We start from the raw sequence: 14421 nt of genomic DNA on the forward strand, positions 1-14421 counted from the left end.
GGATAAATGTCCATCAACTGACGAATGGATAAAGAAGATGTATACACACACACACACACACACACACACACACACACACACACACACAATGGAATATTACTCGGGGATCAAAAAGAATAAAATCTTGCCATTTGCAACAATGTGGATGAAACTAGAAACGTATTAAGTAAAATAGTAAGTCAGAGAAAGATAAATATCATATGATTTCACTCATATGTGGAATTTAAGAAACAAAACAGATGAAAATAGGGGAAGGGAAGGAAAATTAGATAAAAACAGAGAAGGAGACAAACCATAAGAGACTCTTAAATACATAGAACCTGAGGGTTGCTGGAGGGGAGGTGGATGGGGGGGGATGGGCTAAATGGGTGATGGGCATTAAGGAAGGCACTTGTTGGGGTGCACCTGGCTCAGTTGGTTGGGCATCCAACTTTGGCTCAGGTCGTGATCTCACAGCCAGTGAGTTTGAGCCCTGCATCGGGCTCTGTGCTGACAGCTCAGAGCCTAGAGCCTGCTTTGGATTTTGTGTCTCCCCCTCTTTGCCCCTCCCCTGCTCGCACTCTGTCTCTCTCCTCTCTGTTTCTCAAAAATAAACATTAAAAAAGAGAAAAGGACGGCATTTGTTGGGGTGAGTACTAGGTATTATAGTTTAAGTGATGAATCATTAAATTCTCCTGAAACAGTTATTACACTATATATTAACTAACTGGGATTTATTTATTTTATCTTATTTTTATTTTATTTTATTTTATTTTATTTTATTTTATTTTATTTTATTTTAATGTTTACTTATTTTTGAGAGAGAGACACACACAGAGCACAAGCAGAGAGGGGCAGAGAGAGAAGGAGACAGAATCTGAAGCAGGCTCCAAGCTCTGAGCTGTCAACACAGAGACCGATGCAGGGATCGAACTCACGAACTGTGAGATCATGACCCGAGCTGCAGTTGGATGTGGCTAAGCCAACCAGGCACCCATTAACTTGGATTTAAATTAAAATTTTAAAAAATTATACAAAACTTGTGGAAAAAGTGTTTAATCACCAAGAAATGCACATTAAAACAATAATAAAATACCTTATTTTACTTAAAAAAAAAAAAAAAAAAAAGAAACCTATCTTTAAGGCCTACTGAGAAGCTGATAATCAGGTTCTCAAACATCAGGTTCCCCAAAGTCCTGTTTCCTGAGAGGTTTGTGGGAACTCCTGTGGGGGTGATGAGGAGCTTAGACGAAGAGCCAGTGCTGGTGGGGGTCACTGGGATTGCAGGAGGCCATGGCTGGCTTTTTGTTCTCAGATGTCAAGCAGGTACCAGATCCTGAGTTCCTGATTAACTGGTCCTAAAAGATGACACAGCAAAGGGTCAGCCTGGGCGTCAGATCTCTAACGGTGCTACTAGGCAGGGAATTAGACAGGGGGCAATACATAAAAAGCAAGGGAAATGCAGCAAGGCCCAAAGAGGACATTTCCAAACTTCTTTCTTTGGATGCCAGATACCCTGACGGGATGCATTCCTGAGTTTCCACCTGTAGCCAGTGGCAATTCCCCACTGCTGGCTTCAGCCTGAGCGGCTGGACTAGAGGAAGGCAGGACCGTGGGGCTCATGCTTTCGAGAACCCCTCCTCTGGACGGCCAGGCTCAGAGCCCTGAGCCGCTGCTGCATACCCCCACTTTCTGCCTTTGATCATATTTTGACTCTTCGCTTCCGTGCAGGCCCAAAATTAGGTTCCTTTTCCCCTAAGCCAAGGCCTGAAGATTGGGGTAGGGTGGGGTATGGAGGCTCACTGGCAGTGCTAGTCTGGAACCAGTGTTGTAGAGATGACATTCGGTACCCTGAGGCAGTGTGGTATACTAGAAAGAACCTGTGCTTTTAAGCCAGAAGGGTCTTGGTCTGAATCCCAGGCCAGCCATTTACTAGTGACGGGGCTCGGGCCAGTCACACACTTGCTGAGCTCCAGCTGGCTCATCTAGACACGTGGGGGCACCACCCACTTGGGAAGAGGGTCTGCAAGATTACCCACACCCAGTGTATGTACCGGCACACGGAGGCCAGGCGGGAACCATAAGTGACTTCACCTTCATCTACTTGGGTTCGGCCTAAAAATACTGGAGCCACGACAGAGATGGCCATGGACCACAACTGCTAACCCCAGCTCTCTATCAGCCGGAACTAAGACTTCACCGGACGCTACCTGGGCCCTGAGGACCCTGCGTGTGACCGAGCCCACTTTCTCCACACTCCCTCCGTCGTTTTTTTTAAAAAAAAATTTTTTTTTAACGTTTTATTTATTTTTGATACACAGAGAGACAGAGCCTGAACGGGGGAGGGGCAGAGAGAGAGGGAGACACAGAATCGGAAGCGGGCTCCAGGCTCTGAGCCATCAGCCCAGAGCCCGACGCGGGGCTTGAACTCACGGACCGCAAGATCGTGACCTGAGCCGAAGTTGGACGCTCAACCGACTGAGCCACCCAGGTGCCCCTCCCTCTGTCGTTTTGATCTACCACATGGCATCTCAGGCACAAGGTGCAGAAAACGAGGAGGGGGTGAGGGGGCAGTCGTGGCCTCAGGTTCTAGATTCCGAGCCTCCCGGGGCTGCTGACTCACCTGGGTCAATTCCCACTCCTCATCCTTGGGGACTTGGCTGTTTTGGCCAGTGAAGTGACAGCTCCGCAGGCCCAGAGTGCCGGCACTGGCGTGTAGACACAGCTGCTTCGCGATGTTATGGCGTAGGTCCCTCTGGGTTGTGTACTCAAAGTACTAGGAGTCAAGACAAGGGGAGGCGGAGAGTTTGCCCACTACCTTCCGGGGCCAACCGCCCTAAGATTCCAGCCAGAGATGACCTCTGAGGGAAGAGAGTGACTGAGTGCCAAGACTGCCGCGATCCCCGTGCCACCTTCGGGCTCTTTACCATATCGAGGCTTTACCGGAATAATCATTGCTTAAGATTTTTTCTTTAAAATCATTAAAAACTGAACTCCATTTTACATGCGATCTGTGAGATCGTGGGCTTGATATGCTAGTTCCTTGGTTTAAAATTAAAAAAAAAAAAATGCTCGCCAACGTACCACCTCAAATCATCACGCAGGCCAGCGGTATAGGAAATGGCTTATAATGATTTTGTTTGGATTGTGTATGTTGGCAGCCTGTTCAGTGTCCCTTGCCTTGCTTTGGCTCCGTGTCAGGTGCCTCTTACTTACCAAACACTGAGGGACTGGGACTGGGGGGGGGGGGGGGGGGGGGGGGGGGGGGGGGGGGGGGGGGGGGGGGGGGGCGGGGGGAGGACTGAGGACTAGTTATTGCTCAGGGAAGCTCTGGGCACTGGAAAGCACGGGGTACATTCCCAGGATGCCAGGTTACTGTGACATGTCGGTAGATGGTTGTTTTGGGGTCACTGCTGGGTGACAGAATCAGAGCGCTAGCTTCTGGGCAGGGGAGGCTTTGAAGCAGAGCGCAGGGGAGAGCAAGTGCTCAGAGTTTCCACAGTTCCTCTCAAACTTCGCTCGGTAGCTGGCACCCTCCAGAAGGCCTTCCTGATTGACAATCGTCCCCTCCCACTCCCTCTCGAGCACCTACCACTGATGCCCAGTGCTCCCCAGATGTCCCTGCTTCATCCTTCAGACCTTGTCTGCCTGCATCATATATTCCCCCTCGGACTGGGAGCTTTCTGAGGGCAGGGGCGGTATCTCCTCCTTTCCCTGGATCTCCCCGACCCCAGTCCTCAGGAAAGGATGATTCTGAGCGGAGAAAGGGGACTGTGAAAAGAGGAGTTGTTCAAGAAGCAGGCTTCTCTGGGGCCTGCCCGGTAAGGTGCGGCTGCGTACCTGGTTGCCACCAAGGCCGTGGCAGGTGTACATGATGAGGGGTTTCCCCCCATGGTTGTTCTCACCCACATCCAGGCACTGATCGACGCCAAGGTTCCTGATCTGCAGAATGGTGAGGACAGAGGGGAACGAGGATAACACAGTTAGGAATTTTCTGGTGTGCGGTGTGGGGCTCAGCTGGAATAAATTTGCAGGGCTGGATTTCCCCTCTGTGATTTTCCTTCTCTGCTCATCAACCCAGATGCCAGGAGTTCATAGCGAAGTGAGGGGCTTCGCCTAAAGGCTGGGCACAGGCAGGCTAGGCAAGCTCCCGGGCTGCCAGGTCTCTGGGAGAAGCCCCTCAGCATGTGTGAATTTCCTTATGAGCAATGGTTCTCAAAGTGGGATCCCCAGACTGTCAGTGCCACCTGAGGACTTGTTAGAAACGGGAACTCTCAGGCCCCATTCCAGTCCTACTGAATCAGCATTCTGTGTGTGTGTGTTTGTGGGGGGCGGGGGGTGGACAGAGGGAGAGAGAGAGACCGAGGGAGAGAATCCCAAACAGGCTTCATGCTCAGCGTGGAGCCCGATGTGGGGCTCGATCCCACAACCCTGGGATCACAGCATGAGCCAAAATCAAGCGTTGGATGCTCAACTGACTAAGCCACACAGATGTCCCAGCAATCTGTGTTGTAACATGCCTTCCGGGTGATTCTGATGCAGGTGAATGTTTGAGAACCACTGCTTATGGGCTGTTTCCCCCTTGCAAGGTTTGAGCTATCTCTAGAAGCCCCAAAGTGGCCTTCCAGTACTCCTTTGGATAAAGGAGTGTAGAAAGTAAAAATCAATTCTTGTTTGCCATCCGTCTGTGGGGTAAGTGGTCTTGGACCACTCCTGGGGCTTCTGTGATGATGGGTGGGCAAGCTGGTTTTTAAGACTTACAGCTCCGTAGAAGGTGGGCTTCAGGTCGGGAACAAACATCTCTGGGTAGATGTTGTGCAGGAACCAGGAAAAGTTGCGACAATGTAGTCGTTCCTTCAGCTGCAGTCGTTCCGAAATGTCACCGAAGGATTTCTGTCAACCGAGCCAGCCCCCAAAGGGTGAGTACCACCAGCCTTGACCTTCTTGTATGGTTGAAGTAGGCAAGAGTTTCCGGGGCCACTTTCTCCCAGAATGGGTCTCCTGCTCATCCCTGCTCAGATCCTATTGGGGCTACTGGCTTAGCCCCACATCTAAACCCAGGCTCCCTGTCTTGGCTTTGGGATGCCCACCCATAGCTCCCTTCCTCCTGCATCTCCTGACTTTCCTATCAGTTTTCTCCCAGACCTCAATTCCGAGCCTCTCAGAGCAAAGCCCTTCTTAAAATGCCAAGACTCTCTAGGCGGGACCAACAAGAGCTCCTCCCATTCACTAGCCTTCAAAATCTGGCCTCTCTGGGCTCTAGCTCACAGGGTCTGAGGGGCAAAGGGAGGCACCAGATGGTAGCGATGGGTGGGCCTCCACCATTCAGCCCTTGACTATGGTCTGGGATTCTGCACTTCTCTTCACCCAAACACGTCCCGAGCACCATTTCCTCTCACCTCTTGGGCCATCTTTGCTGCCTGGAGATTTCTCCGATAGAAGATCTCCTTGTAGCTATCCATCCAGACCTCAGCCAGGCGCACTTGGTTGCGAGCAATGACACTGATGCCCTTGGGGAAGGTGTGAGGGCTCTTGGTGCGGAACACGTGGCCTACCACAGAGCAGGGGATGATCTCCATTTGGCCCCCACACTGCCACACCTGCCACAAGAGGACACCAGATAGGGCCTTCAGGGGAGTAGTGGGTCACTGTCCCCTCCCCCAAGTAGCTCTGTTCTATTCCCAGGTACTAGGGTCCCAGGTCTAAGAACTCAGGGCAATGTTGCTCTCTCTCCCAAGGGGGGGAAAAAAAAGGACATTGACCAGGATTCTTCCTAGGCCGTGACTATGCAATTCCTAGCTCTAGTGTTAGTTCAACTCTGATTTAAGCAAATGGAGATTTGTGGGGTCCTGAAGGTTGTCAGGGCCCACTTTAGAAAAAGGACAGTCCCCTGACTTTGTGTCTGACTACCTCCTCTAAGCTCTAGGCACTTGGCGTGTTGACCTGGGAATGCTGAGTTTATCCGCTCACCCAGGCGTTACTGAAAACTCAAGCTCCCTCAAACCAAGAGGCTTGTGACCCCATCAGAGCCCTGGCGCATCAATCATAGCAAGGGTAGTCAACTCCCGGGTGCGCTGTGGTAGTCGCCCGGACTTCTAGCACATTAGCTGCCTAGGAAAGAGACTGAACAGAGATCTGAGGCTCATGGATGAACCTGCAATCAGAATCTTCTGATTCTGGTGACTGATCTGGCGACCCTTCTCTATGCCAGTGGGCTGGTTTAAGACATCCCTCCCACCCGTGTCCTCTCTTTCTTAGGTTTTAGATTAGTAAGCATGTTGTTATTTGTTTTAGTATAGCAGCGGCAGAGCTCCATGCCCACAGTCACAGTCACACAGACATCAATGATGTGATTAATCTGTGCAGGCACGGCGAGAGGTGACTTCATGAACGAGCTCATCTACTTGCTAATTACCTCTCCCCCGGTGCGGGGATCTGTGTGGATTTCACGGAGAGGAAATTCTTTCTTCCTAACCTAGTCCTGAGTTGCCTTATTCCTGGAATCCCTCAGAGTTCTGGGGTCCATGAGAGTTTGGGCCATCACCTTCAGTAACACAGAGCTTGCTGAGCAGAGGATAGGAAACTTCCAAGGCTACCAGGGCCTGTGCCCTCTAACCTGGAAAGGGAAACCCGACTTTTCCTGAGAAAGGACAGCTACTGCTGACTGCCCTGTTCCACCTTCATGCTCACACTTTTCCCACAGACCTCACAAAAGATGTCTCCAGTCCCCAGGTGTCCAGGTCCTTTACCACTAGTATCCCTTCTCTCTGAGGAGGTCTGCCCAGTAATTTGGTCCACGTTGTCCAATCTGATTGCCACGGACGGGGGTGGGGGAACAGAGGAAAGGGGACGGACACCAGGACAGGAAACAGCCACCCTTCTAAGTCCACCTCCAGATGTGATATCCCCGAGGCTGCCGCTGCCTGAGAGACAGGGCCTCAGGCTGTCCCCCCGGGACACCGTGGCTCCCCCATGAAGCCCTCTTCACTCTCACCCGGAAGGACATTTCCACGTTCTCCCCTCCCCAGATCTCCATCTGATTATCATAGGTACCGATGTGCTCAAAGTAGGACTTGGAGATGGAGAAGAGGCCGCCAGCAAACGTCGGGGATCTGGGGAGACAGAGGGAGAAGCATCTTTTGGCGGGGACGACGCGTAGAAGCCTGGTGCGGAAAGCTGAGGACCCGGTGTTAGCTAAAGCCCGGCCACTCCCCGCCTCCTTTCTTCCTTCCTGGGATATGCAGCCTCTCTTCCATGGACTCATTCCTTCAGCAAATATTTACAGAGCTCTGTTGTGTTCTCTCCACCTTCTGGGACCAGGTCAAGGAGAGATGTGATTATCATCACTCCTTCTGAAAGGCACTGATGCGTTCGTTCAAGGTAGGATCTATTAAGCACCGGCCACCAGGGCCCATGTGCACGTTAGTCACGCAGCCTAGAAAGCTCTCACTGTCTGAGAGCTCAGTTTGGAAGCAGACGGCAGAAGCACCATTGTCTGCTTTGGGGCAGCAAAGTTCCTAGAGCACAGTAGTAACTCCGTTATCAGAAGCTGGGTGAAATGGTCTTTGGAAATAGGATTCAAACCACGAACGAACGAATATGACCTGGATGGACCCCCTTCTGTTTCAGAATCCCCAGTCCTTTCTAGGGATTAGAAAGGCGTGTTAGTAGGGCCTAGTCCTTCCGCACCAGAAATTTTAGCTTTCAGGAAAGCTGCCAGCTGCTTTGAACAAAGGAAACCGGTAACAGGTGCTCCTGGAAACAGAATAGGAAGCGAGGTGAAATTAAGCTCAATTTGGACTAACGAGAGCATTTGGAGGTTCCAAGGAGCTTCTGGCTTTCAGACAAAGGCAGGGAGGTACAGATCCACTGTAGGGGAAATTGGTAGAAACGTCCCATTTCTAGAATTCAAATACCACGTTGCTCATAAGACAGGCGGGGCCAAGAGTTGAAGGCAGGGTCGGAGCCTGAGGAAGACAAGGGGAGGAGTCTATATATAATCACTAGCTGTTGGCATCTGCACCCTGGCCAGCCTGGCTTGGATAGGGCTTTGCTGCCCTCAGTGGGCGACTCCATGTGCTACAATCAAGCAGAAAGATCCTAAAACCTTCTCTATCCACCTAGAACCTATCAAGGTGCTTTCTATGCAGCAGGGGCTCAGTCAGTGCTCACTGGACTGATTGGTCAAGGAGCCTGACCTTAGTGTTACCCTATGGATGCTCTTGCCACCCTGAAGTAGGAGTTGGCTCCCAGAGCCACTTTCTGGAAGGACTTTCAATCAGGAGTCATGCTCAGGCAGGCCTTCTGTCACTGCTTCTGACCTCTCCCAGGCATCCTAAGCCATTCCAAGTAAGGCCCGGAAAGCCTCAGAAAGCCCTGGGACTCAGGTGAGCACTTCGGAGCTAACCTACTTCTTCCTGAGGGTCTCCCTCAATTTATTTATTAAAATAAAATAAACTTGGGTCTCTAGCAACACAACTGGCAATCCGGAGAGGGAAGGGCAGGAGGTGAATGAGGGGCAGACCCAGCTGGGCATTAAACAGAGGGTAAACTTTTAAGCATCCACCCTATAGCTCAGGGGTAGGCAAACTATGGCCTATGGGCCAGAGCTGGCCTGGCTTCACAAGGCTCTGGGCAAAGAAAGGTTTCTACCTTTTTAAATGGCTGTTAAACGAAAGCAAACGAACAACAACAAAAAAACCCCAAACCAACAGAGTAACATGCAACAGACTGCATGCAGCTGGAAGGTCCTAAACTATACGCTATCTGGCCCTTTACCAAGAAAGTTCAGGGCAACTGTACCCAACTGCAGAACACTTGTCCATTTTCTTTTAATACGTTTTCAGTCTTTTCAAAGGTGGTCACCTACAAGGGCTATTCAACAGTGACCTCTACCCACCATCTCTCAGCACCTCTGCAGGCGCCAGTCACAGCCTTCCACGTGTGGGGAGGAATAAACAGAGGACCTACAGAAAGCCTTCGGTCAGTGCCTGGCACACACTAAGTGGTGAGGAAGAGCAAGCAGCTACGGCGTGAGGCAGCGCGCGGTGTTGCAGTTAGCAGCATGGGCTTCGGGTCAGGCCGGCCACGATGGCTTTCCTATTCCACCAACTGCTAGCTGCCTAATCTGAGGCTGATTGCTCATCACTAGGAGCCTGTACAGCAGCCCGTACCCACCTTAGAGGGGGTGAGGATTAAGGAAAATATGTCAAGTGCTTCCTAGAATGCCTGATAAATGTGGACGTAAGATGGTCCATGTCCCCCGGGGCCGGCGTGGGGCTCAGCAGGCCATGGTCCTTACTTGATGGGGTAGGTCTCATCTTTGCGCCTCTGCTTCTCATGTGCGGGCAGAGCCTCCCAGCCAAAGGTCAGACTCCAGTCAAAGTTGCCACGGCTGTGGACCCTGCCCCTCGGGACGGGCTTGGAGAACTCGAAAGTGTTCAGGTCGATGGTGACGATGTCTGGGCTCACCACCACCGTCTCGTCCTCAGCAATGCGAGCCAGGAGGGGCTCCAGCCAGCCATGGAAGCACTCGCCTGCAAGCCGGGACCGGGAGACAGCAGTCAGGGTCGCACCCACAGCCAAGCCCAGGCCCCATGCCCGCAGGGAGACTCGGGAGGACGAGAGAACCTTCCACACACTCCCTAGTGTTAGAGAAACGTAGGCAAGCTCCACAGCTATAGGAAGCAGAGAGAGGTCTCCCGAGACCCTCCTCTCCGGCCCCCGCCCCCAACCAAAAGGCGGAGGTAACTCTGAAGAGAAGGATGGAGGGCTGGTGGGGAGTAACATGGTCAACTCAAACGATCCAAAGCACAGGGAAGGCCCCAGATGGGTGACTTCAGGGTTTCTACCTATCCACTGTGTGGATTTCAGAAGGGGGTGTCTCCTGTCCCAGAGGGACTGCACCCCAAGCTCCAGCTCCACTTGTGGAATAATAATCCCTTTCACTTCTCTGGCCCTTTGAGATCTTCAGGGAACTGCATAGATTACTTTATTTGGACTTTGGAGTAAATCTGTTGGTGAGTAAGGTCGACATCCTCGTTCCCACTTTACAGATGAGGAAACTGAGGCGGTTAGTGACAGAGTCAGAAGGCAAGCCCAGGTGTCCTGACTCCCAGTCTAGAGCTTTCCCTAATACATATCACCACTTCTAGGGAACAATTTCTTTCCAGACAATGGCAGGGAGGTGTTTGGGTTTGGGGCAATGGCGGGGGGGGGACCTTTTTGTCCCTATGTGGCCCTGCGGGAAAGCTCCACACAAACCGCTTCCCAGGGGTGACGGGAGGCCTGAGGGGCTGAGCTCAGAATGAGGTATAGAGCAAGCAAGGGAGGGAGAGAGGAGTCTGGGGCTCCAGAGCACAATGCCAGCAATTGTGGGGTCACCGTTGTTTTAAGGCCATGGGTGCCTGCTGATTAAACATCCTTGGGATTGGGACGAGAAGAGGGCACGAGAAGCCGAAGTGAATCCCAAGCCACCTCCAGTCCCAGAACGGCAGGGGCCTCGGGGATGACCCGGCCCTGGCTCCTCGGTCCACCAGGGGGCGGGGGAGGGGAGCAGACACTTCCCCACCCCCACCCCCTACCAGGTCCCCCCATACTCACAGTGGGCGTCCAGGAAGGTGAGCACCTCCGCCTGCGCCACGCTGGCGCCCAGCAGTCGGGCAGTGATCAAGCCCTTCCGTTCCTCCTGCCGCACCACCCTCACGATCTGCAGCTTCTTTACGTACTGCTCGAGTTGTTCCTTTAAGTACTCTGGAAGGGACAGGGGCATCAGTGCCAGCTCACTGCCATGTGGCAAACCTAACCCCCTGTGAGCGCCAAGCCGGGCGCTTTCGGGCCCCCAGCAGGCCTGAACCCCTACCGACCTAAGCAATCCCATGGGCGCCGAGGATGGGAGGGGGTGGAAGGAGGAAGTCTCACGTGTGGCCAAGCAAACCCTGCCACCCCGAGCCCACCGTGCGAGGAGACTGGCCGTGCCGTGCCGATCCTGTGCCTGTTGGCCTAGGAACCTTCCCTAACCTCCGAGCCGGGGCCTCCGAGCTGTGTTTCTTTGGTCTCAAATCAAGTTTAAACTTCCGACAGAGGCTCCCAGCTGCCCCTTGGTCTCTGCATCCTCTGGGTCACCATCTCTGGGAACCGTGATTCCGGCCTCCTTTCCACACCTGGAGGTTGTGGCAGTCATGTCTCGGTATCTAGGACTCCCCGTCTCCCAGGCTCCTCTGAGCGAGCCGACAGAGCACACACCAATGTCGATTTCTGGCTTGCTGGATCAGCAGCCAGAATCGTACTCGAATCCTCTCTATTACCTCCTCTGCATGGAGGAATCTTTAAGAAGATGAAAAGACACTGAGCCGCTTTTCAATCAAATTTAAAAACCAGGTACCAAGGGCCGGCCCTGTGCTGGGCACAACGGTGAGCCTGTTGCCCAGGGAAGTGGCGATTACAGGGCAGGTAATCAGTGACCTGCCAGAGCAGTGCAGGGCTGGGGGTAGCCTGCAGCCGATGCAATCATCCTGGATTTGGGGAGAGGTGGGGAAGGCTCTCTGAAGGGAGGGAGGGACGGCTCTGCTGAGATCTCCAGTTCCTTCTGAGTGCGGGCTTACTTCACAACCCTGTTATCCATTCTGAAATCCTCAGGGCTTTAAAAATAGCTCTATTCTGAAACAATCTATCCTGAAACCTATTCCAGATCCTCCTTATGTCTTATTAACTGCTATACTGCAGTGGCCTACAGTTTCAGAAGAGGAGGTTGAAGGCAGATGTGACAGATGAGTGTGTCCTTTCTGTTTTGGGCTGTGGGATCAGCCCAGGGCTTAGGCCTTGCTTTACATGCAGTGTTATTACACAAATTGTGGGGCCCCAAATCAATTTTGGGGGTGTGTGATTGATATCTCTCTCTCTCTCTCTCTCTCACACACACACGCACACACATACACACGCTATGCCCAAATACCTGAGTGCCTACTATGTGCCAGTCATTGAACTAGGTGCTTGCACGTTGACTTTCTTAATCTTTTCTACGAAGATTAAAATGTTCTGAAATATGGAGTACTGTCCTGATGTTTATAAGTCAAAATTAGCCTCATTCGGCAGCTTGAGTCTAGCACTCACTCAGCAAACACATGCTAACACACTGCCCAGGTGTCAGACATTATCCAGGGCAGAGTCGGGCCTGGTCCGGCTCTTGCCCTCAAGGGGCTCCTAGACTCATCATCTAACCATAGCCCCAAGGGTCGGCTCTAACAGGAAGGAGGAGGGAGGAACCCCAACCAGGAGCCTCACCCTCTCAGCATGGCTGATGTTTCCCCTTAGGGCTTAACTGCGCTCAGAGGAAGTTCATGGTGGTGGAGATAACCCAAGGACAAAACATCACAGGAAGTGGGTTTTGTGGTAAGAGACTGCAAAGTGCTGAGCTGTGAACCCCACGGGGTGCTGAGCTCTACAAAGCCCTTCTCCCACGCCTTCCTTCCAGTCTCAGGTGGTTAGGCTGGACCTGGGGAGTCTGAGCATCACCCTCAGGCCCTTCTAGGGGTGGGAGACAACTCCCCTCCTTCCTGTCATACCCTTGGACCCACTGGACACATGCCCCAGAGATGAGTATAGCAGAGCTGAAGGTGGAGACGCAGCTGAGCCCATCCATACTCTCTTATGTCCCCTAGATGTTATCCTCCTAATTCAGGTTCAAAACCCCACCACCCCAACCCAGCTCCGTTCCTCGTGGCTGGAGTCTATGAGACCCCTGTGACCTCTAACACACCTGCCTGACTCAGTCCCATGGTTTGAAATACCATCTCTCTGCAGATGGCTCCTAGGTCTTTTTCTCTCGGCCCTGCCATCTTCACTTGGGTGTCTAACAGAACCACAAACCTAACACGCCCAAAATGAAACTCCAGATTTCCTCCCCTCTCTAGTCTCCCCATGTCAGCCTGTGGTAGCGGCATCTCTCCAGCTGCTTTAACCTAGGAGTCATGCTGGACTCTTCCCTCTTCTCACCCACCACAATCAGTGCATCAGCCAGTGCTGCCAGTTCGTTCTCTCCACCCCCACGGTCACCCCAGCAATGATGTCTTAGCTGGCCTCCTGGCCTCTACACCACTCTTTCCAGTCATTCTTGACATAACAGCCGCAGTGAGCAGCAGAGTTATCTCTTCAAACTATAAATCAGATCATCGCACTGCTGTGGCTTAAAATTGCACTTAAAGGGGTGCCTGGCTGGCTCAGTTGGTGAAGTGTGCAACTCCTGATCTTGGGGTTGTGAGTTTGAGCCCCATGTTGGGTGTAGTGCTTACTTAAGAAAAAAAAATGCACTTAAAAACAAATCCGAACAGTATGGGGGCTCCTCAAAAAATTAAACACAGAATTACACAAGATCTAGCAAAGGGTGGATGAATCAATAAACAAATGTGGTATATACAAGCAATGAAACATTCAGCCTTTAAAAGGAAGGAAATTCTGCCATAATCAATTGAGATTTACCCCAGGGATGCAAGGATGGTTCAATATATGCAAGTCAATCAACAAGATACACCACATTAACAAAAAGATGGTTAAAAATCATACAGTCATCTCAACAGATTCAGAAAAAACATTTGACAACATTTAATACCTACTCATGATAAAAATTCTCAACATTAAGTCAGTAGAGAGGGAATATACCCCAACACGATAAAGACAATACATGACAAACAGACAGCTGACATTGCACTCAATGATGAAAAGCTAAAAGCTTTTCCCCTAAGATCAGGAATAAGACAAGGGCACTCTCACCACTTTTATTGCACACAGTACTGGGAATCCTAGCTGCAGCAATTAGACAAGAAAAAGAAATACAAGACATCTAGATTGGTAAGGAAGAAATAAATCTGTCACTGTTTGCAGACACGATATTGCATATAGAAAACCCTAAAGACTTCACCAAAAATCTATCAGAACTGATAAGGGAATTCAGTAAAATTGTGGCACACCAAATCAATAAACAGAAATCTGTTGTTTCTATACACTAATAATGAAATAGCAGAAAGGAAAATCGCGAAGACAACCCCATTTAACACTGCATCAAAAAGAACAAAATACCTAGGAATAAATTTAACAAAAGAGGTGAAAGACGTGTATTCTGGAAACTATCAGACATTGTTGAAAGAAATCAAAGATGACACAAATAAATGGAAAGATCTACCATGCTTATGGGTTGGAAGAACTAATATTGTTAAAATGTCCCTACTACCCAATGCAATCGTCATTAAAACACCAAAAGCATTTTTTTCACAGAACTAGGACATATAATTCTAAAATCTGCATGGAACCACAAAAGATCTCAAATAGCCAAGCCAATATTGAAAAGAATAACAAAGATAGAGGTACCACAATTCTAGATTTCAAACTATACTGCAAGCGATCGTGTTCAAAGCACAAAAACAGACACATAGATCAATGAAACTGAAC

General features: G+C 50.9%; 1 protein-coding gene across 1 annotated transcript in view; it reads right to left on the reverse strand.

Moving 5' to 3' along the window:
* The window catches only part of GALNT6 (polypeptide N-acetylgalactosaminyltransferase 6), a 47616-nt gene that overhangs the window by 8449 nt on the left and 24746 nt on the right, over window positions 1-14421 (reverse strand). Inside the window, exons 5-12 of the mRNA XM_043563942.1 lie at window positions 10582-10731; window positions 9281-9515; window positions 6974-7091; window positions 5379-5579; window positions 4741-4872; window positions 3820-3921; window positions 2603-2755; window positions 1230-1337 (exon numbers count right to left, since the gene is read on the reverse strand). Coding sequence (XP_043419877.1) covers window positions 1230-1337; window positions 2603-2755; window positions 3820-3921; window positions 4741-4872; window positions 5379-5579; window positions 6974-7091; window positions 9281-9515; window positions 10582-10731 — 1199 coding nt within the window. The remainder of the gene's footprint in view (window positions 1-1229; window positions 1338-2602; window positions 2756-3819; window positions 3922-4740; window positions 4873-5378; window positions 5580-6973; window positions 7092-9280; window positions 9516-10581; window positions 10732-14421) is intronic.

The sequence above is a fragment of the Prionailurus bengalensis genome, chromosome B4, assembly GCF_016509475.1.
Source record: "Prionailurus bengalensis isolate Pbe53 chromosome B4, Fcat_Pben_1.1_paternal_pri, whole genome shotgun sequence".
Taxonomy (NCBI): Eukaryota; Metazoa; Chordata; class Mammalia; order Carnivora; family Felidae; genus Prionailurus; species Prionailurus bengalensis.